Source organism: Myotis brandtii, unplaced genomic scaffold (genome assembly GCF_000412655.1).
Source record: "Myotis brandtii unplaced genomic scaffold, ASM41265v1 scaffold27, whole genome shotgun sequence".
Lineage (NCBI taxonomy): Eukaryota > Metazoa > Chordata > Mammalia > Chiroptera > Vespertilionidae > Myotis > Myotis brandtii.
In genome coordinates, this window is record NW_005360272.1 from 774,976 (window position 1) to 798,726 (window position 23,751).

At 45.9% G+C, this 23,751-nt stretch overlaps 2 protein-coding genes across 3 annotated transcripts in view; one reads left to right on the forward strand and one right to left on the reverse strand.

Moving 5' to 3' along the window:
• The window catches only part of SLA2 (Src-like-adaptor 2), a 20,610-nt gene extending 5,768 nt beyond the window's left edge, over nt 1–14,842 (forward strand). For both annotated transcript variants that reach the window (XM_005868471.2, XM_005868472.2), the window contains exons 3-8: nt 871–970; nt 1,335–1,421; nt 3,088–3,191; nt 12,243–12,392; nt 13,310–13,442; nt 13,866–14,842. In XM_005868471.2, the coding sequence (XP_005868533.1) occupies nt 871–970; nt 1,335–1,421; nt 3,088–3,191; nt 12,243–12,392; nt 13,310–13,442; nt 13,866–14,019 (728 nt within the window). In that variant the 3' untranslated portion in view covers nt 14,020–14,842. The remainder of the gene's footprint in view (nt 1–870; nt 971–1,334; nt 1,422–3,087; nt 3,192–12,242; nt 12,393–13,309; nt 13,443–13,865) is intronic.
• A 97-nt stretch (nt 14,843–14,939) lies between these two features.
• LOC102258234 (chromosome unknown open reading frame, human C20orf24) overlaps nt 14,940–23,751 on the reverse strand; it is a 9,259-nt gene continuing 447 nt past the window's right edge. Inside the window, exons 2-5 of the mRNA XM_014541400.1 lie at nt 23,637–23,748; nt 22,027–22,130; nt 16,937–17,066; nt 14,940–15,482 (exon numbers count right to left, since the gene is read on the reverse strand). Of these exons, the coding sequence (XP_014396886.1) occupies nt 15,441–15,482; nt 16,937–17,066; nt 22,027–22,130; nt 23,637–23,748 (388 nt within the window). The 3' untranslated portion in view covers nt 14,940–15,440. The remainder of the gene's footprint in view (nt 15,483–16,936; nt 17,067–22,026; nt 22,131–23,636; nt 23,749–23,751) is intronic.

The following is a 23,751-nucleotide window of genomic DNA, read 5'->3' on the forward strand; positions in this document are numbered from 1 at the left end:
TGGGGCGGGGGGTGTGTGTGTGAATCTCCCAGCCCCCATGCAGGTGTCCTGCCTTCGGGGGCTGTGTTCCCTCCTCTGCCAGGGTCTCCTGGAAAAGGACAGGCCTCTCTCTGTAGGTCTAGTTCTGGTCACAGCAGAAACATGGCTTTTGGGCAACCCGTTCCATGAGTTATCTGTGCATCAGCCTTACATCCATCCAAAGTCTAAGGCTTTTGTGCCAGGCCTTGTGCACGCACAATCAGGGTTCACAGTAGTAGACAAGACCACAGTCCCTGCCTTCAGAGACAGGGTCCCAGAGATGGGTGTTTAGCCAATGATCAGTTATAGTTGTGTTAGATTTTGGCAACAATGTGATTTAAGAGACTCTGACCAAGAGTGTCTGCTAAGAGGTTTGTCAGGGAAGGCTTCCCTAAGGAAGGGACATCTCATGCGGAGAGTGAAGGATGCAGGTGAGTCAGCCAGGTGGAGGGGGGCAATCGAGGAGAAAACATATGCAGCTTAGCAGTTCCTAGAGGTGCATGGCCAGGGCTTCCAGGAGGGGGAGGGACCCTTCCCGGAAACCTGGTTTGACCCTTATTGTAGGATGCCCTCCACAAGACTTGCTTGCATTGTTTATTCAGGCATCGATTTCCTTGCACCTGGGATGTCCAGGTCCTGTGCTGCAGACAGTTCAGAGAACGAGAACACCCAGGCTCAGAGGAGCTCCTATCTGGGGGTCACCACAGGGATCTCCACGTGTGTCTAAGAAGACACATAGGAACCAGCCCAGGGTGCCTGTGTGAGGGTTGATGGTGGGATCCCAGACTCCTAGACCTCACATCTGGAGACCAGGCTGGCCAAGAGGCTGACCATCTCTGTCCCTCCATCCAGAAAGGAGAAAGGCCACAGCCGTGGCCCTGGGCAGTTTCCCGGTGGGAGAGCAGGCAGAGCTGTCACTGAGACTGGGGGAGCCACTGACCATCATCTCTGAGTAAGTCGTTCCAAGGGCATTGTGTGGGGTGATCTGCTCCCTCTCCTGATACCTGAAGATTCACTGATGGGAGGAAGGGCCACTCCCTCCAGGAGAAAAGAGCATGGCCTTTGGTGCCAAGCTCCCATGTGGCCCTGATGTTGGGATTTCAGGCAGCATGACACACCTACAGGGAGAAGCAGTGGGTGGGCAGGCCATACAGGGGTCCTGCATCATGCCATTTACTGCCCAGGGGGTACCTGGGTTAGTTGGTGCAAGGAAACCTGGGAAACTCAGGTGGGATCCAACCTGGTAGGGCCTCATAAATCTCAAATGAGCAGTTCCAAGGGCCTTCTGAGAGGGTCTCCCTCCTTTCTCTCTGCAGAGACGGAGACTGGTGGACGGTGCTGTCAGAGGGCTCAGGCAGAGAGTACAGCGTTCCTAGCATCCATGTGGCCAAAATCTCCCATGGGTGAGTTTCCACTCCAGGCCCTGCTTTAGGGGACCTTCCTGCTTTCACTTCCCACAAGCATAGTCCTTGATGTCCAGTCCTGTGCTGAGCAAAGCTGGGGACAGGGGAGAATCGGGCCCAGACTCTGCCCTCAGGAGCAGACAGGCCTGCAGGACTTGGGAGCCCAGAGGAGGTGGTTTGCAGGCATTGTGGTGGTGCCAGTAGAGAATGCTAAAGGGGACTTGCAGGAGATGGAGCAGCCTGAATAAATGTCCTGAGGCAAGAAAACAAGGGCTTCTGAGGGAGGGCCAGACCTGGGACACAGGGTCTCTACAGAGCACTGCCAGCTCTCTGCCAAAAGCCAGTGACAAAAGGAACTGACTCCAGAGCCAATCCCGTGCCTGGGGAGAGAGGAAGGGCAGTGCCTTTCGGTGGGACCTGCCTGAACAACACCGGGTCAGGAACGTGTCCCTGCGCAAGTGCAAGCTGTGACCTCCCCTCTGCAGCTCTGAGAGAAAGTAGGGCTGCAGCACTGCAGGGCCTTCCTGTTCTGGGGCTCACGGTGTGTCTGGCTCTGATGAGAGTAACACAGGGATCCTGGGACGTGTGGACACCTCATGGGATCAGCTCTCAGAGTTGTCGGCCAGCCAGGGGAACCCACCTTGCCATGTGTGTTCTGATGTCTGGGCCTACTGGTTGGAGGTTTTACATCCACAGCATGGCACTAAGTTTAAGCTAAGGGACACTGACTCTCTCTAGAAGTGCCCTTCCCTTGCCACTCTTTCATTTACATCCTCAGTTTTCATACGACATGACAATTTTTATAAGTCAACAAGAATGACTTGTTTTATTTAGTATAAAACGAGTCTAAGTTTGCTGCTGGCACCAAGTGAGACACAGCTTCTCTAATCTATTTACTTGGAATCATCTCAACCCTGACTCTGGCTTTGACTGTGGAATTTCACAAAATGACACAGAGACAGCATTTCCATCGAATCAGCTTCTGTAGGCTTTGTCTGGGGTCACAGGGCATGACTTAGGAGGCTGATGACTTAGGACCAGAAAAATTCCTGCAGAACCACCCTGAACTTCCCATTACAGTTAAGTCCACATAGATATATAGGTGAGGGATTAAGGGAAAGAGGAAGAAAAATATGGGCTCAGAGTAATCAAAATCCCAGCATGGAAAGAGGCGTCAGGGAGCAGGGTGGTAGAAGGGTTGAGCTTTGAGAGGCACATATGGTGACCAGTGGGCTGCATGATATTTTCCAAAATTTTAGGCGTCTTGAACATTTGAGTTCCAGGTTGTCTGTCCACAAAACAGCTTCGTTGTGAGTTGTATTTCTGTGATAATGAAAAAAGGTTCGCCTGCATACCTTGGGCTACAAAGTTAATCTTTAAAATGCCCAAATAAAATACTTACTAAAATTTTAAAACAAAATACAACGAACAATTCTTGGAAAGGTGAGTAGCATAGTGATGGTAGGAGACTGGGCAGTGGTAGAAGAGAGGCCAGGATCTCCCAACTTGCTCCCAGCTCCCTGGGTTCTTGGGAATGAGATCTCCAGGCAGAAAAGGCTGGGGCTGACCCCATGAGGGTGTCCTCAGAGACCCTGGAGCCAGGACCAGGAGGACAAAGCTGGGGGGCCACCACCCCTAGGCTGACCCCCGTCTGCTTCTTCCCCAGGTGGCTGTATGAGGGCCTGAGCAGGGAGAAAGCTGAGGAATTGCTGTTGCTGCCTGGAAACCCTGGAGGGGCCTTCCTCATTCGGGAGAGCCAGACCAGGAGAGGTGGGTAAGCCCTATTGGGGCTTGACTTGGGGACAGAGGTCAGAGGTGAAGTGCAAAGGGCTGGAGTCAGGCAGTCTGGCTAACTGGCTGCCATATTGCTGCAGTGAGAACCCATTAGCAGTTGAGAACTAACCTGCATTTCTAACAGGATGTAAATGGCCCTCAGTAGGGAATCCAACAAAATATCCTTCCCTGACCAGCAATGATTTGTCCCTCCCCAAGACACCAGACATGATCCTATCTCTTAGCAAAATGTTGACAAGTTAACAAAGTCTCCGTGCTTTGGGGCACCAGCCAGTCAGAGCCAGAAAACCCAGTGGAAGCCATCTCATGACCTTCCTTTCTCTGCTGTTCAGATGGGGAAAGAGGCCTAAGGAGGCACAGGGACATGTCACATTGCACATTCATAGGAGACTTCTCCCACCTCAGGTACAGGGCCTTTGCAAACAAAACATGAAGTTGATGGAGTCTATCTCTGATGCCCCTTCCTCCCTCTGAGCTGCTGACCTGAGTCCCTTACGGCAGAGGCAGAGAGGGACGTTGAAGGAGTGGCAGCAGCCACGTTTGTGTTTAGGCCCTTTCAGTGCCCTCAAACAATCCTGTGGGGTTGTTCTTCCGTTGTACCCATTTTACAGAGAGGAAACTAAGGCTTAGAGAAGAGAAACGATTTGCCTGGGGAGACAGCTAAGAAGTGCAGAGCTGGGATTCAAACCCAGCCAGAGTTTACCTCACTTTAGACACCCAGGAAAGGCCCACATGTGACAATAATGGTAGAACTACAAGCACAGTGGTGGGGTAGGGAGGAGATATTCACAAGTGAGGACCAGCCTCCAGTCCTCGCCCTAATTTGAAACAGCTATGATGGGCTGTCAGGGTTCTTTGTTATTTACTCAGTCTCCCTCCTGGGGGAGCCCCTCCAGCGAATCCTTGCCTCTCCTCCCCTTTCTCGGGGAGCTCCCTGATTTGACCTCTCCCCAGCCCCTCTGGCTATTTTCCAGGCAGCATGAGTATTCCACCCTCACACACACATATAGTTTGCTGGGATGGGGGCTGGGTCCGAGTGCAGCAGCTGCAAACAGGAAACCACAGCGATGGTGTTGACTTGGGTCAGGGGCTTGTAGCCAGGGCCCCAGTGAGCACTGAAAGCCACAGGAAGTGCTTTGTGCTCAGCTCCTGACCCGCCCCCCCCCTTCTCTGGCCTGGTTCAACACCAAGAGCATACTGACCAGCCCTTATGGTCACTCTACCCCTTTCCTAAGAAGGCACATATACAAGGGAAGTATCTGAGAAATACTAGGACAGGAGAAAGCAGATAAGGATCCACATGGTTACTGGGGTGAAGGTTAGATTGGACTCGGAGCGTCCCCACAGCCAACACCACGGGAGTAGATCAGAATGCAGCTCTCAGTATCAGAAAAGGAAGAGACTTGCCAATTCTGCAAGAAAGGCAAAGGTTTCTCTTGTATTACCTTGTAATCCCTCATCTGGGGCTTCCTTTTGGACAGTTTGTCAAACTGGAAACCATGAGTCTTGTAGGCCAAGAAATCGTTTTAGTTCCGTTGTTATTGACCAGAGGGTCTCAAATTGTGTGGGCCTCAGAGTCACCTGGTGGGCTTATTAGAACAAAAAAGTGGCCCCCACACCCAGCGCTGATGCAGACGGTCTGGGGCAAGGCCTGAGACTTCGCCTCTCCAACAGGTGATGAGGCTGCTGCTGCTGGGCTGGGGACCACACTTTAAAAACCGCTGATCTGGACCTTGGTTGCACTTTGAAATCATTGGGGGGAACTTTATAAACTGCTGATGCCTGCACCCGCCCCCAGAGTTTCTGACTTAATTGGTCAAGGGTATGGCCTGGGCCCTGGAATCTGTAAAAGCTCTCCAGGTGATTTTTTCCCCTTCTGGTCTGCTGTTTGTATAATGTTTTTTGGATTCCACATATTGCATTTGTCTTTATCTGACTTATTTCTCTCAGCACAATATCCTCTAGGTCTATCCATGTTGTTGCAAGTGGCAAGATTTCATTCTCTTTTAAATTTTTATGGCCGAGTCTTATTTCATTGTATATATGCACCACTTCTTCTTTATCCACTCATCTATTCGTGGGCACTTAGGTTGCGTGAATATCTTGGCTATTGTAAATAATGCTGCAATGAACATATGGATACATGTCTTTTTTATTTATTGCTTTGCCCCCAGGTGATTATGATGTGCAGCCAGGGTCAAAACCCAGGGCCCTGTAATTCACTGGTATGTAGTGGATCTGGACCAGTGAGAGAAATGAAATACAGCAGAAAACTTAAGAGTATATCACTGGGGTTGGGGAAAATATTGCTTCATCAAACTTTTGTTTGTGTCCTGGGTCATAGTGTAAAATTTCATACTGTGGTTTGTGGTAAAAAAATGTTTGACACCGCAGCTTTGGGGCCCGAGTGACATCCTAGAGCAGTGCTTCTCAGACTTGAGTGAACAGGAACTATCGGGAGCTGTTTGACAGTGCAGACCCTTGAGCCCCACCTCAGACCTACCGAATCGGACTATTGGGCTCCAAGGTCAGAAATCTGCTCCCTTCACAACCCCCTCTCCCCCATGCTTCTTATGTTCTTTTAAGTTTGAAAACACACTTAAAATCTAGGGAACCCAGATTTAATAAGAGACTGTGTGTTTTATGTTTACATGTTGCATCTTGTCATATATAATGGTAGTTAACTGTTGACCGAGTAATATCAGGACCAGCTTTTCTTTGGCTCAAGGTCTAGATGTACCTCTGGGAAGGCAATTCTGCAGGGGCTCTGAGCCTGTGTGTGGACAGAGGAGGAAGGCCTGTGAGCTTCCAAGAACCCTACTCACAGTCTGTAGGGGGAGGGAGAAAGCCCCCTTCCTTTCTCTAGAGTCCCTCTGGCATACTTGATTGTGTTCTAAGCCAGGGGTGAGCCATGGCAGGGCCCAAGTCAGGCCCAAAACTTTGGTCTGTGAAGGAGCACTGAAGACTTTGTGGAGGTCACAGGACTGTTCCAGAAGTCAGGGCCAGGCCCAACAGTATCACCCCCTTGTCTTCCTGCTGTCCTACTATGTGTCTGTTCTGTGTTGGACACTGTAAAGGTGATTGATTAGCAAGACATGCTTCCTGAGGGGCTCACCTCTGTCCATTCTGAGGGGCTCACCTCTGTCCATTCTGTCAGTTGGCATCTCCTGGGAGTCAGGGCTGTTAACTCATGGTTCCTGCCCCCAGGCTCAGACAGTGGAGGGTCCAAGGTTCAGCATCCTCCTCAAGGCTATCAACTTCTCAGAGACCTCAGCAGAGGAAGTTCAGGAGGATCCTGCTAGGTCTACCTCCCACACACATCTCCTAATCCGACCCCTCTCACCACTGAGAACCCCCCTCCACCCCCCACCCTCCCCACTCCTGGCATTGTCATCAGAACACCTGGGAGAACATGGTGCTTGACCCCAGAGGTCTCTGCAGGCCAGGGTGTGGCATTGGCTAAGCCTTCTGGAGCGTTCCCAGGGTGAGGACTTTGGCTTTAAGTGTGACAGGGAGGGTTCTGAGTAGGGGAGTGACATGACCTGATCCCTCAACTGCTATGAAGAGAGGGTTTGGCAGGGGGTAAGGTAGAAATGGGAAGCCACGGCAGGCTCCATCTGGGTGAGGAGTGGTCAGATTCTGGATGTGTTCTCAGTGTAGCCATTAGGGTTTTCTGTCGGGCTGGATGTGAGGTTGAGAGAATGGCAGCAGTCAAGGATGACTCCAGGGTTAGTAGCTTAGTAATGGGTAAATAATGCTGCTGTTTTCTGAGATGGGAAGATGGTCAGACCACCCCTTGGGAGGCTCACAGTTGGTTATGTGTTTTGGGGCAGGTGAGGGGTAGGGTTGAGAGACAGATGATGGCAGAGCAGGACGCTTGGTGCCACAAAGCACTTGTGCCTGGGCAGGCCTAGAGCTGGGGCTTCTCTTAGGCAGAGGCCTTCTGGAGGAGTTGTCTGAGCAGAGCTGAGTTGTAAAGGGAAGGATGGGGTTACTCAGGTGGAAGAGTGTTACATATAGAAGGAACAGTGTAAGCAAAGGGCCAGCGGCCTATAAGGGTTATTGGGTGTTTGCTACATGCCAGACATGCTAAATGCTTTACCTGCTTCATCACCTGCATCCTCGTGGTGATCTGGTCAGACTGGGACAATTATCATCACTCTTTACAGATGAAGAAACAGATCTGAGAGATCATATAATGTGCTGTAAAGTGTGTGCAATTTAAACCCAGGAGTCTGAGTTAAAAAGGAGATGTCCTGGGACTGGGAGAGAGCAGTAGGCATTTGGGACTTGCTGAAACATGAGTGGAAAGGAACAGTGGGTAACAGGCACATAGGCCACTTACAGATGACTTTGGTAGGTGACCTGTCCCCACAGTGGTGTTGAAAGCCTCACATGGGTTTGACAGAGCTTATTATACCTTTCTGGTTCTAGTAACTGTGGTGATAGTGGTCAGAGTGGAGCTGCTGAAGAACCATGCAGAGGATGTAGGGACTTGGTCGTTTAGTTTATGTGGGTTGGTTGGCCTCTGGAACCTATTTTCAGATATTTAGCCTTTTCCAAATACAGGGTTTTTTCAGGGTCACAGCATAGCTCCAGAAGAGACTATTCTTAAAAATACAGAGGTGAAAGAGCTTTTAGATTCATGTAGAGAACAAAGAAAAGGAAGCAGGGATCCTACTCCACACTTCTCTTTGTATCCTGTATCCTTGCTAAATTCACTTATTAGTTCTAGTAGCTTTTTTGTAGATTCCTTATGATTTTGTATATATATGATCACCATGTCTATAAATACAATTTATTTTCCAATCCATATGTCTTTTATTTCTTTTTCTTGCCTTATATTACTGAGTAGGACCTCTAGTATGAATGAAGTGGTGAGAACATTTTTGCTATATTCCCAATGTCATCAAAAATATCCAGAAAAGTGCAGGAAAGAAGAGACTTTATTCAGTTGAAACAGTTTGCAAACCAGAGAAATGCAGGCTCCAGTGGAAACTGAAAGTGCACTCTACCCAGACAAAGGGAGGCCACTTTTATAGAGAAAGTTCCCAATTGGTCTAATTTTATGCAAATTAGGTTTCCAGATTCATACAGTTCTGAATGGTCTGAATTATGCAGTTCTGATTGGTTAGTACTGTGTGTTTTGATTGTTGAATAATCAGTATAGGACAGTTCTTATTGGTTGGTATAGATGCAAAGGAAGATATAATTGTGTAGTTCTTTTTATTTGTTTGTGTGTTTATTTATTGTTAATCCTCACCCTAGGATATTTTCCCATTGATTTTTTAGAGAGAGTGAAAGGGAGAGGTAGAGACAGAGAGAAAAACATCGATGTGAGAGATTGGTTGCCTCTGCACGCACTCCCAGACCACGGCCAGGGATCAAGCCTGCAATCAAGGTAGATGCCCTTGATCAGAATCAAACCCAGGATCCTTCAGTTTGGCTGACACTCTATCCACTGAGCCAAACCAGCTAGGGCTAATTGTGCAATTCTGATTGGACAGGGCAGGTTTCAGTCCATTGGTTGAAAGACAAAACCAGGGGTTCCCTGCAGTGGTTTATTCCCTGCGTAAATAAGCAGGCATAGTGTGGGAACCTGAGAGTTCAGTCTGAGGTTCTTCCCAGTTTACAGAGTAAGTGAAGAGCCCCTGCAGGCAAATGGTCCTTAGGCTCTTATTTATAAAATACTAGAGGCCCGGTGCATGAATTTGTGCACGGATGGGGTCCCTCAGCCTGGCCAGCGATGGGGGCTGTCTTGGGAAGTTGGCTGGCTGTGGGAGGGACTGCAGGAGGTTGAGTGTCTGCCCCCTGGTGGTCAGTGCGTGTCATAGCTACCAGCCGGTCATCCAATCATCCAGTCTTAATGGTCACTTAGGCATTTTAAAAAAAATTTTCTTTTGAGAGTTTTATTATTTTATTTTATTTATTTTTTTGTATCTTTTTAAAAAATTAAATCTTTATTGTTCAGATTATTACAGTTGTTCCTCTTTTTTCCCCCCATAGCTCCCCTCCACCCGGTTCTCACCCCACCCTCTGCCCTTACCACACCCCCACTGTCCTCATCCATAGGTGTACGATTTTTGTCCAGTCTCTTCCCGCACAACCCCAGTTTATTCTGTTCATCAGATTATTTATTCACTTGATTTTTAGATTCACTTGTTGATAGATGTGTATTTGTTTTAAATCCTCATCTGAGGATATGTTTATTGATTCAGGAGAGAGAAACACTGATGTGAAAGAGAAACATTGATCGGTTGCCTCCCATATGGGAATAGAACCCACAACCTAGGTATGTGCCCTGACCAGAAATCAAACCTGCAACTGTGTGTATGGGGATGATGCTCTCACAACCTGAGCTACCCAGCCAGAACCTTTTTGTTTCTTTCTTGACCAGTCTATTTTGAGGTTTATCAATTTTATCGATCTTTTTCAAAGAATCAACATTTGATTTTTAATTTTATTGTTTTCCATTTTATTTTTGCTTTATTTCCTTCTACTTATTTTTATAGCTTCTTAAGGTGGAAGCTTATTTTATTTTATTTATACCTTTCTTCCAATGTAAACATTTAAACTAGAAATGTATCCTTAAGTACTGACTTAGCTGAGCTCACAAGTTTTTGTTTTTATTTAATTAAAAATATTTTCTAATTATGGTTGTGATTTCTTCTTTGATACCTGGGTTATTTCCAAGTATTTGGGGATTGTCTAGATGTCTTTTTATTATAATTTATAATTTAATTCTGCTGTGGTCAGCAAACATATCTTTAATTATTTCAATCTTTTTTTTAAATATATATTTTATTGATTTTTTACAGCGAGGAAGGGAGAGGGATAGAGAGTTAGAAACATTGATGAGAGAGAAGCATCGCCCAGCTGCTCCTGCACACCCCCTACTGGGGATGTGCCTGCAACCAAGGTACATGCCCTTGACTGGAATCGAACCTGGGACCTTTCAGTCCCCAGGCCGACGCTCTATCCAGTGAGCCAAACTGGCTAGGGCTATTTCAATCTTTTAAAACTTGTTTTTATGGACCAGTCTAGAGTCTATCTCAATATTCCATCTGAACTTGAAAGAAAATGTATATTGTTGATAAGTGCAGTCTTCTGTTAATTAAGTCAAATTAGTTTATTGTATTGTTTAAGTCTTCTACAAGTATATCCCTATTGATTTTCTGTCCAATTAAGTACTCAAAGAGGAATGTTGAAATCTATTATAATTATGAATGTCTATTTTTTTCTGTTAATTCTGTCAGTTTTGCTTTATATATTTTGAATCTCTGCAATTGGGTGCATACAAATTCAGGATTTTTAAGTCTTCTTGATATATCCCTCATATCTCTGGTAATCTTCTTGATCTCAAATTCTATTTTGTCTGATATCAATATTACCACTCTAGCTTTCCTGTGACTAATGTTTGCATGATACATTTTTTTACTTTTAGTCTGGGTTTTAATATTCAAAGTATTTTTATCATACAGTTGGATCTTGCTTTTTAAAAATCCAGTTTGAAAATCTCTGCCTTTTAATTGGAGCATTTAATACTTCCTCAAAATAAACACTTCGTAGAACTTCCTAGAACTGATAGTACCTATTGTTTGGTATTCATTCCCACCTTTTATTAGCATTCCACAGGAAAAGATTAAGTAACAGGGTTACTGCCTCTTCTTCCAGGTTGTCTGTGACACAGTTTTCTCATCTGGAAAGAGGGAATAATTGTACTTACCTCATAGGGTAGTTATAAGAATAACATGAGATAATCCATATAAAGCATATAGTAGACACGCAATAAATGAAAGCTACAGATAGCATTAGATCATTAGATGATAGTAATAACAGATTATTATTTCACTAAGCATCTTCTTTCCATTTGGTTGATGAAGTGTTGATTTAAGAAATGAATCCCACTTTACAGTTATCAAGTTATCTCATATACATCCTCATCTGATGAAAAACTACTGGAGATCTGCATAGTATGATTTTACATAGTCTTTTTTCTGTGTTCATTTTTCAACCATATGCTTTTTTTTGCTTAGTTTTTTAAATTAAAATTTCTGTTGAGACCTATCAGACTGTGCACTTTAAACATGTGCATTTTATTATATGTAAATTATACATCAATAAAGTTGATTTTAAAAACTAAAAAAAAAGGAAAAATTCTGTCACATGCATGTATATAATGTACATATATAAGTTAAAGACTAATGAGAAAACCAACATCCAGGTGCCCACTTACCAGCTTAAGAAATTGTACAATCCCTTAGAAGCCCCTTGCATGCTTCGCTGTTAATCATTATTTTCTTCATAGCTTTGCCATACATGTATCTCTGTGTAATAGTCTTGACTGCCTTTGACCTTTATGTAAATAGAATCATGCTGAAGGTATGCTTCTGTGACTTCCTGCTTCAGCTCATTATTTTTAAGGTTTATCTGCTTAAATGTGTAGTGGTTATTAACTTTTACTTCTCTACAGTCTTACATTATATAATCCACCATTCTACTGAGTGCCTATGGGCTGTTCACAATTTGGGGATTTTCCAAACAATGCTGTGAATATTGCTTGTGCATTTCTAAGGTAACATGCTGGGATGGAACTGCTGGGATTGTGAGGTAGGTGCATGTTCAGCTCAACTAGTTAATGCCACCTGCTTCCAAAGTGGCTTGTACTAATTCATCTTTTCACCAACAGGGTAAGAGGTTCCTCTTTCTCCATGTCCTTGCTGACATCTACAGACACATTTTCACATTCTAACTCTTCTGCCCACTTGAGTCTTTCTAACAGCCAACACTTAATGTTCATTTAAACTGTGCCAGGCTCTGTATCCATGATCTCATTTCACAAGAGCCCTACCTATTATGTATTGTCATTTATGACCAAGAGAACAAGACTTTGTCCTTCTCTGCCTATTTCTTCTGCCTGGACCCAGAGCTATCCACTGTGGCCACCTCATCTCTTCTTCCTGCCAACTTGGGCAGAGCCAGGTCCCAGCAGGGCCTCACTCCCACCTTGGACTCTTTCCTCCTTAGGCTGTTACTCCTTGTCAGTCCGCCTCAGCCGCCCTGCATCCTGGGACCGGATCAGACACTACAGGATCCAACGCCTTGACAATGGCTGGCTGTACATCTCGCCGCGCTTCACTTTCCCTTCACTCCAGGCCCTAGTGGACCATTACTCTGGTATGGCCTTTCCTTGCCTCCATGAGAGTAGACTGGGATTTGAGTTTTAGGGGTCAGAGAATCCTTAGACACTTTACCTGCTAAAGAATATCCAGACAGATGGAAGAAGGGCCTCCCCTACCCTCATGCCAGTCCTTGTGCCAAGAAACAGACTGGCAGCTGTATCTTTTTAAAAATATATATTTTTATTGATTTGAGAAAGGGAGAGTGATAGAAACATCAATAATGAGAATCATTGATCGGCTGCTTCCTGCATGCCCCACACTGGGAATCAAGCCCACAACCTGGGCATGTGCCATGACCTGGAATCGAACCGTGACCTCCTGGTTCATAGGTCAACGCTCAACCACTGAGCCACACCAGCCAGGCAAGGCAGTCCTATCTTTATCCCATGTGTGAGTGCAGGCCAGTAACTCATCCACGGGTAGTTCCGAGTCAAAGCCCCAGTGGGAAGCACAGTTGTCTCTACAGGAACTAGGCCCAAATCTGTTGCTATTGTGGAATTCAAGTTGATTCTTAGCATTTTCTGGTGCCTGTGCAATAACAGGCACTGGAGGATGTAGAGGGGAGAATAAAACTGGGAAAACTGATCAGGGGTTTGCTGGGAGGTTGCTCATGCGATAGATACTGAGCATTCCTTAGTTTTCTTCCCGAAGTGCTTTCCTAGCCAGAAACTGGGCCCAAAGAGGTCCATCAACTTACCCCAAACCACAGTAAATTTAAGTCTCCCAGAACCTAGCCCAGAATAACTTTTGATTGCATCTCAGACCAACAGCTTGGGGCTCTTGTGCTGTAATCCTTTTTAGACCATGCCCCAATCTGCCAAGTGTGTAAAGCTGTCGGGTGAGGGTAGGGGCTGTTGGGGAGGAAAGGAGGGCTCGAGTCACCCATGTCAAGGGTCTAGGTCTCTTCCTCAGAGCTGGCGGATGACATCTGCTGCCTCCTCAAGAAGCCCTGTGCCCTGCGGAGAGCTGGCCCAGTCCCTGGCAAGGACATACCTTTACCTGTGACTGTGCAGAGGGCACCCCTCAATTGGAAAGAGCTGGACAGGTGAGGGGAACCCTGGGCCATGAAGGCAGAACAAGGGAGAGTGAGGCTTTACCCTTGGGAACCCACAACCCAGAATGAACCTGACAACTTCAGGGGTACTGGGGGACCAGTGAGCATTGATTGAGCACTTAGAGGACAGCCTAGGTTCATCAGGTGGGTAGGGGGCAGTGGCAGGGAGGATAAAGTGGGCATGCAATGGGCAGCCTGGACATGAAGGTAGCCAGAATGGGAGGAAGGTCAGATAAGATAAGGTAGAACAAAGAGTACCAGTCCTGAGGGAAGAAGTCAAGCTCTGGTTTGATCTGATAGGAAACAGAGAGCCACTGTGAATTTTTTTTATTAGGAGTGAATTAAAAACGGTGAACTGTGTGGCGAATGCAGGGAAGACGGCTCCTTGACCCAGCTCTTTTCCATTCTCCATAGCTCCCTCCTGTTCTCTGAAGCACCTGCCACAGGGGAGGCATCTCTCATCAGCGAGGGACTCCGGGAGGCCCTCAGCTCCTACATCAGCCTGACTGATGACATCTCCTTGGACGATGCCAAAGCCCAGAGGACAAAAGGGGAACCAAGGTTGTAGCACCTAGAATCCCAAGGCAGCTCAGCCTAACTGTGCACTCCACAGGCAAGACTGAACTGAGTGAGGAGAGAACAGGGATAGAGAGGCACATTCAAGGTCCCACCTCTATCTTGTTCCTTCCTCTCAGCCCTAAGAAGTCACATACCTCCTCCCAGTGCCATGGCCCTGCCTGCAACCTCTAGTTCAAGGACAGACCAGTTGAGGGCAGGGCCAGGGCTCCAAAGAGCCTAAACTTCCTCTGGGGTCTGATGTAGTCAGTGCACAAGTTTGGGAATTCCAGCACATCTTCCTCCCCTGTTAGTTAAGTCCCATTCAAACCCCTCCCCCACCTGCTAACCAGTCCCCAGCCCCACCCACAAGGTAGAAACAACCACTAGCATCAAGAAAAAACAACATTTGAAGAAAATTTATAAGGGGCAGGAAAGCAGAGGGAATAGATGGCTCACCAGAGCAGCAGAACCTGGGCTGTCCAGCCTCCCCCTAACCCTAGAGCAGAGAGGACGTCTGACAGTCCAGGTCCTCAACTGTCCCCACAAGCCCCTTCTCTGGACAGTTGTAGCTCTCAGATTTCTATTTCATTTTGCAACTTATTATTGGGACCTGGCTAAGCCTTACTGGCCTTGCCATCTAGTGGCCCAATGCAAAATGACACCTGAGACTAGCACACTGTGATGAGATGTTATGTGTGGCTCTCAGTGCTGGGCAGGGACACTAGGGTATCAGAAAGTGGTAAGCCCTCTCTCCACAAAGCTAAGACCTCAGCCTTAACCCATAAAGGGGAAGAAGCCTGGCTTGGGCTGCTAACGGAGCAGGGAGAGGAAGAGGGGTGAATGTGGGAGGGCACCACTTCTAGTGTTCCTACTAGGTTCTCAAGCTAGAGGTGAGGTGGGAAAGGCTTTCCCAGGTATCATCAACAGTTGTCAATTAAAGATCTGATTTATTCAAGTATCTGAAAACATTCTACAATGGAAACTGTTACCAGATGCTGCTTATATTGTGCTATGGACCACGCACATATTGCCATACTGTTTTTGGAAGACTTGAAATGCCACTGACAGTTTAAAAATTGTACACCTGATGGAGAAGTGAGGAAGACAATTTAATGTTTCATCCGGATCCAGAGATGCATCAAATTAAACGACAGCTTCAATCTGCAAACAAGTGTTTCCAATGATGGTATCCAAGAAGAAATGATTGGTGATGGACAATTAGAAATGCTTTCCCAAAGGTGGATGGTTCTTTAAAAAGTTTCAGGTCACAACCCTTGCAGAAAACACTGACGCCCAACACACTGATTCTCGGTCCAGGAAACATGGGTCTTCCAGGTTCCATGTGGCTGAGGTGCCCCTATAATCATGTTTCATGCTGTAACTAAGAGAGTCCTTTGGACCCGACAGGGAGCAGGTGGGGACAGTACACCATCAGTCATAGTGGATGGCAGTGTAAAAGATAATCCAGATGACCTAGAGAGGAGACAAGCAACATTCATAGGTCACCTGGTCAAAATAGGCCCCTATTCCACAAAACAAAAATGTCAGATAAGAATGTCTGCACAGCGGGCTTCCCAGGGGCTATCCAATGCATAATTTCACTGAACTCAAGCTGTCTCTAACAGCCCAGGGCCACCCACCTGTGCTCCCAAAGTGACCCTGGAAAAGCCCCTCACCCTGCCATACAGCAAACTAAGCACCAGGGAGTGGAGTTATAGATGTAGAAATGAAACAGGTAAAGCAGACTGTACTGCCAATAGATGTTAGGATTAGCCATAAATGTGAAAACAAAATCACCATTATACCCTGTCAGTGCCTTATCGTATAAAGCGCAGATTCTCAAAACTGACTGCCCATTGCATCTAGGACTTTTAAAAGTATTACTGGTATGTAGATGCCCAGGTGCTACCTCCCAGAGGTTTTTATTTTATTGGTTTGGGCTAGGGTCTATAAATTAAAACAAAAACAATGCCTGGCCGGTGTGCTGTGACTGAGTGTTGACCCATGAACTAGGAGTTCATGGTTAGATTCCCAGTTAAGGCACATGCCCGGGTTGTGGGCTTGATCCCTAGTGGGGGGCATGCAAGAGGCAGCCGATCCATGATTCTCTCTCATCATTGATGTTTCTATCCCTCTCCCTTCCTCTCTCTGAAATCAATAAAAGCATATAAATAATAATAAAACAACAATAAAACTTTGAGGTATAATTTATATTCCATAAAGTATACAATTCAGAGGGGTTTTTTTTCTGGTATTTTTAAATTATTCTTACTGAATCTATTTTAAAAAAACACACAATTCAGAAGATTTTAGTATAGTCACAGAGGTGTGTAAACATCACCATATAAATGATTCTGGAACATTTCCATCATCCTCAAAAGAAAATAAGTTCCCATTATCAGTTATTTCCCCCCTTCCCCCTTCCCACAGCCACTGGTAATCACTTTTTGTCTGTTTGAATTTTCACATAAATGGATTCATACATGAGATCTTTTGTCTTGATTCTTTCACTTAGCATGTTTTCAAGGTTCATCATGTTGTAGCATGTCTCAGTACTTCATTCCTTTTTATGGTCAAATAATATTCTGTATGAATATACATTTTATTTATCCATCAGGTGATGACTTTGTACAAGTTAGCTATTATGAATAATGCTATGAATATATTTTTTAAAGCTTCCTAGTTGTTTCTAATATGCAGCAGAGTTGATAATCAGATGTAAAGCTGATGATGGGCTCTGGATTTGCACAAGACTGTACAGTATATCACACTTTTGGAACAACATGACTCAAGAGTGGACATGCCCTCCAGCCTCATGAGTTTTTTAAAAAATGGTACCCCAATCACAGTGTGACTCAATCAGTAGGCTCCCCTTGAGTGATTCATGAAATGACACTAGTTGCTGTAAAACTATCAGGTACACATACCATGAACAAAGCAAAAGATGTCATAAACCCTTCTTTCGTGAGCTCCCATGTGCCACCATATTCTTCTTCATCTATCTGTAGGTAGTTGCTGAAGTAGAGGTACAGGACTCCTGCATTGATCAGGCAGAACCTGGAGTGAGGGAGGACAAGCATCAAAAATAGAAGACTCAGGACTCCTACCACCATGGTCCAGCTCTATCAAGGTACTCACGGTTATACAGTTAACTACCTCTATTATCAGGGACAGTGAACTAATACATGAAAACACCTCAGCCCTCAAAGGAGCTACCCATTTGGCTGACTTAGAGACTTAAAGAAGGAAAAACTCTTTTTAGTTGCCCAGCCAAAGCAAAAAATAAATTAAAGAGCAGATGTAAGTTCTCCAAGCACCCTTAAAGTAAGATAGACTGGTCCTAAGTAGGACCAGTACTTTACTGGAGCCTCCAGGTAGCTCCTGCTGGGATGAGGGGTGGACGTGGGATAAACACACGTTAAGCTGCTGCTTCATGCCTAATTGAGCAAGCAAGGGAATATATAAAAAAGCCCATGCATAATTCCCAATGGGAGACAATTTCTAGATGGCCACTGTCTGCTACTGCACTTGATGCAGAAGTGAACATGACAGTTCCTGCCCTCAGCTTGCCATCTACTAGGGGGCAAAAAACAGCAGTGAAACCCTGGCCAGTGTGGCTTAGTAGGCTGGAGTGTCATTCGATTCCATCAGGGCACATGCCCAGGTTGTAGGAAGGCAAATGATCCATGTTTTTCTCTCAACATTGATGTTTCTCTTTCCCTCTCTCAAATCAATAGCTCTAGCCAGGTTTGGCTCAGTGGATAGAGTGTCGGCCCCTAGACTGAAGGGTCGCAGGTTCAATTCTGGTCAAGACTTCCATTGCAGGTCAATCCCCAGACCCGGTTGGGGTGCATGTGGGAGGCTACCAATCGATATATCTCTCTCACATTGATATTTCTCTCTCTGTCTCTCCCCCTCCCTTCCACCTTCTCTAAAAATCAATGGGAAAATATCCTTGGGTGAGGATTAACAAATAACAATAATAATAGTAATACCAGTAGTGAGAGTGGAATTAAAACCAGAGGTTTGCAAGCACCTCTAGAAGTTCTCTGAGCCCCATCATGTATTATGTAACTGATGGAAGAATTAGAATACAGTGAGTAGTAGTACATCGCCCTGCTCCACTGTTCTCTTGGTACGGTCATCAGGTAAAAGTAACTTATAAAGTGATCAAGACTTTGATCTTTCCAGTTATAATATCTAATCTAATGGGGGACTATATGTCTTAAGTTCCATTCCTTCTGGAGACTGAGGTAGAAATATGCAAAGATAACTGGTTCCGCCGAGTGGATGAAGTGTGAGCAGATGTAGGGCAAGGCAGTTAGATGATGCTGAGTAATCTAGTATATAAGGAGGGGGGATCCTGAGGCAGCCTGAGCAAGGTGGGGGTGAGGTAGGGTGTGCTTACATCAGGAAGTCTAGTTTCTAGGTACTGCAAGTGCGAACGTTCTCCTGAGTGGAAGAAACTGGAGCTGGGAGACTGGTTTAGACCTCTACACCATGTTTCAGGACAAGAGTGCAAATAAAGTTTGAGGACAATGACTAGGACAGTGGCTGAATGGGGAGGGAAGAGGTCCCAAAGGCTGGAGCCTAAGGGCCTGGAAGTACAATGGTTTCAGTAACAGAAGTAGGGAGTCAGGAAGAACGAAGGTTTTTCTTGGATTTCACCTAAAATAGAGTCCTTGGTTTGGTTATATTGTGACCACATCCTTATCTTCTGATAGAAATCTTGGGATCTGGCCGATCTGGCTACTTCTCTCTAACAAGAGTTGCATTTTGGGCAGGCTGAGTTTGTGGCTCCAGACAGACTACTAATGGGACTTAAAAATGTCACTCTGTCTGGGATTCAGCTAATAAGCTAGGGCTAGAGAATGACTGGAAATTCATCATATGAGATGAGCTCTAAGAGTGGCTGATTGGTGAGATGAGAGGGAAATACAAGGGAAAGGTGAGATAAGGAACGGTAGGGAGAAATAAAGGGTTGCATGAACCCTTCCTTCTAAGGGCTACACACTTAGTAAAAAGGCTCAAAGTGAGCTTACAGATGGGCATAATTTCTATATTGTAAATGAGGGCAAGAACCTCACAGCAAATGTGTAGACCAAGCATGTCAAACTCAAAGGCTAACACGGGCCAAATAAACAAGGTCTGCGGCCTGGGAGTTTGACATGCTTAGTGTAGACAAAGAAATGAATGTGCTGGATTGGGGTTGGAGAAGAACATTAAAAAAGACTGACTTTCATATATGTTTTTAAAAATTATATCTTACACCCTGGCCGGGTAGCTCAATTGGTCAGAGTATCATCCTGATAAGCCAAGGTTGTGGCTTATCTCTGGTCAGGGCTCATACAAGAACCAAGCAATGAATGTATCAATACACAGAACAACAAATCAATGTTTTTCTCCTTCTCCTTCTCTCTAAAATAAATAAATTTAAATTTAATTCTAAAAACTCCTGTCATAATTTAACAAAATAATGGCTCTAACAAATATGATGACGTCAGGGATGGAAGGCTACATGACAACAGTAATGTATGGCCCTGCTTTCAATGGTCAATGGGAATGCTTGTTAAATGAAATTTAATAAGCATTAATAAGCATATTAATATGCTCCAAGCTCTATGAGACAGGAAAGGATGAACAGGGTCCATCTCTGATCATGCAAAACCTCAGCAGACACAGCAGAACCATCACTCAGTTCTCAGGCAAATTATAATTGAGAGCTGAGGAAATTATTTTACCTTAATGGGCCCTAACCGGTGACCCCGCCAGAAATGAGAAGACAAGCTGGGGTCAAAAAAGAGAGCAGCTAAGGCAGAAGTGGGAGGAGAGTCACCAGAACTGAGCGCCAGAGCAAGTCTGCCCTTAACTGCAGGCAGCTGGGTCAGACAGATGGAGGAGAGGAAATGTGAGTAGAAAAATCAATGTCCGACTGTCAAACTACAGCAGGAAGGCCGGGGAGGGGGGGGGGGCAGGCGGGGGGGTAAGAGATCAACCAAAGGACTTGTATGCATGCATATAAGCATAACCAATGGACATAAGACACTGGGGGGGTAAGGGAGGCCAGGGGATTGTCAAGGGCTAATTTAAGCAATAAAAATATATATATAAAAAAAAAAAAAAGAAAAAAGAAAAAAGAAAAATCAATGTCCTTGGGTCCTTTCCAAGAGCAGGGGAAAAGGTGCCAACCAAAGGAGAGAAAGAATTCAAGTTTTGGCTCTGGCAGGACAGTGTGGGACTGTACTCCTGAAAACCATATTTTACCATTCTTTGTAAAGCTAATCATATAATAATTGCAATGAACCATTTATAGAGTGCCTTTGAGGTACTCAGCACTACATTCAGCAATTTACTTACATTATTTCATTTAATTCATACATCTTATAAGGCAGGCATTTTTATTGCCCCGTTTTTAAAAAACATTTTTATTGATTTCAGAGAGGAAGGGAGAGAGAGAAACATCAATGATGAGAGAATCATTGATCAGTTGGCTCCCTCCTGCACACCCCTACTGGAGATGGAGCTCACAACCTGGGCATGTGGCCTGACTGGGAATCTAACTGTGACTTCCTGGTTCATAGGTTAACACCCAACCACTGAGTTACACTGACCAGGGCTTATTGCCCCCATTTTAACGATTAGGAAATTGAGTCTCATACAGCTGAGCCCAAAATTAATGTAGCCTGAAAGTGGCAAAGCTAGAACTTGAATTCAGAACTTTCTATAAAGTTAAAAATAAAAAACAAAGAAAGGTCTGTTTGGCTAGCTTAATCCTTCTGCCACAAGGTATATCAGACTAGCTCTGGTGCTAGTTAATTATTCCAGATTGGTGACTTCAGAGAAATCCTTTAGGAATCCTACAAGACATAATAGGTAAAAGGGGCTCTGAACCTCTTAGCAAGTGGCTGTGGGAAGATGAGAAATTCCCTCTAGCTTTTAGATTGCCTTCCCCCCTTCTCTGCTATTTTTCTCTTATCTGCCTTTTCTCTCATAGAAAGCTTAAACAGGGTGACCAACATTCTAAAAATATCATCTATAACCACCTCCAACCTGGGAAAACCTCTATAACCACTAGGTCCTATGTCTCATAATCCCCAATCAGCCCTCATGAAGTGTGCACTCCGTCAAAGTAAGGCAGAGATTAAACTCTTACTGATTTCCTTGTACAAATGCTTTGCTCAGTATCATAAATAAAAAAAATCTTCTTAGCCTGGCCAGTGTGGCTCAGTGGTTGAACCAAGAGGTCACCAGTTCGATTCCCAGTTAGGGCACATGCCTGGGTTGCAGGCCCGATCCCCAATGGGGAGCGTGCAGGAAACAGCCCATCAATGATTCTCTCTCATCATTGATGTTTATTTTTTCTTTTTTTAATCTCTCTCTCCCTCTCCCTTCCCCCTGAAATCAATAAAAACAGATAAAAAAAAAAAAAAGCAGAGCCACACCCAGGGGCTAGTGTCAATCGTTTCCACTGGCCACAGAAGCACAGAAGACGGAGGGCCAAACCTTCCACTTTTCACTGCCTCTAAAATGTAAGGACCTCAAACAACTTCTGAAAAAGCCAAGATTCAGTATATCCAGCATAGTGCCAGGCACAAGGGAGTGGTCCTCAAGTATAGAAGCTCTTCCACCTTCCAAACTTCCATACAAAGGTCATGCTAGAACTAGATGATGCCTGCCACCAACAGGCATGTGGTATCCTCTTGCATGAGATCACTTTGGACCCATGAATGAATGGACTAGCCCAGCCTTCAGGAAGGTAACATACCTGACCTAAGATGCTCCTGGGCTTGATGAACTGAGGAGTGCTACACCAGACCCAGGAATGCCATCCTGAGGCCAACTTTTTGCTTTAATCATTACACACACACACACACACACACACACACACACACACACACACAAAGTCATTTAAAATAATAATTTAAAAAACCCTCCAATGTAGTAATAGCCTTTCCATAAAATGAAAATAAAGTCTCTATTTGAAAAAGAAATGCTATCACGAAACTGCAAGACTTACCCTGCTATTCCCAAGAAACCTCGCAATGGTAACACTCCCCAAATGACACCTAGAACCACAGCGATAATCTGTCGGAACCAGTAGATCACATCTAAAAACTCATCCTGTAGAAAAAAAGAGAAATTGCATGCATTATCTGGAGTGGGTGCCACAGTAGAACCTCTTGTAATAGGTGAGGAACAGAAAAGCTTCCTACCAACATATCTTCCAGGGAACTGTCCCCCAAAAGCAAGAGTATTAGGCTCTCGAATCTCCACCTCTTCTTGTACTAAACGGTGGTAAACACACACACACACACACACACAAAACAATGCTTGCCTTGAGTGATGACTTCTAAGGGTTGTGCTCTAAATAAAAATTTTAGAAAAATCCATTGACCTTTTTTGAGAAGCTGCAAAGATGAAATGGCTGTGCTAGTAACTGTGATCCTGGACACTGATACCGCTTATCTTATCTGAGGAGACCTAGACACACCAGCCCCGGGCAGAAGGGCTGACAGTCACCCTAGGCAGCACTATCTTCCTGCACACCGAGCTCTGAATAGGTCACAAAGGAGAGAAAGGAGAGAAAGGAAAGTGTTGGAGGCAGGTGCCAGCATACCTGTTTTACCTACAAGGACAGGGAAGACTCGGGTTTCCGACCTGCCCTAGATTGCAGAACCAGTCCTTACGGAAGGAAAGAGAAGTGACACAGCAGATCAGAGAGGTTTTACAGGAGCTGGCAGGGCTGGGGCACCTCCAGGAAGTGCCCCCCATCCCTTCTTACCGGAACTCCAGGAAGGAAAACCTAATTCACCAGTCACCCCCCACCCCCCAGATATAACAGTGTCTTCAAGTCAGCTGGAATCAAGCTGTTTGTAAAGGTCCCTTCCAGATCATGGGTGGGGAGTGCCCAAACTCGGGTCTGAATGTGTGTGACCAGTAAGGAAAAGGAAGTCCTGAAGCCCCAGCCATTCCTCACATACATGTTTTCTCTTTCTCTTTCTCCCTCTCTCTCTCTCTCCTCCTCCCTCCCCTGCAAGGCGGTCTCGGTCTCCCCACAACTCTCACACTTAGGTATTCGGTTTTCCTCGTTCAACAGTAAAGCAAGCAGCGGCAACTCATCTTTGGGGAGCCTCGCTATGTGCTACCTCGTTCACGCACCGCTCATTGATTGCACCCCAGCTCGGAGCTGTTCTGCGAACACACGGCGAGCCCCTGACAGAGTACCCAGTGGATGTCTGTTCCGCTGCTTTTCGCGCTAACGACTACGTCAAGTAGTTAATTCGGAGACGGTAAGTCCCTTAAGGTCCTACTAGGAGTGAAAGGCGGAGGTCAAATCGAATTCAGCTCCATCTCGCCGTCCAAGCACACGCCCTGCCCGCGAGGAACACCTCCGCTGCCCCCTCCACGCGGCTTCTCGAGTGACCCAGGCGGCTTGACCGTCAGGCTACTCCGCGGGGAGCCCCTGGCTCAGCTCTCAGGCCGGGCCCGCCGAGTTCGCCACCCCTTGGCCACCCGCCCCACCGCCCCAGACGATCGGCGGTGCGTGGGGGGCAAACTCGGGCCTGTCCATCCGTCCCCAAGTGCCGCCGGCTCCTCAAACCTGCGCCCTCAGCAGATCCTCCTCACCTTGTCCTCCCAGGCCGCGTCGCTTCGCAGCACCTTGCTCCACACAGAGACTTTGAGGGCCCCGTTGGCCAGCTGCGGCTGAGGCGGCTCCTCCTTCCGCCTCCCGCCGCTCCTC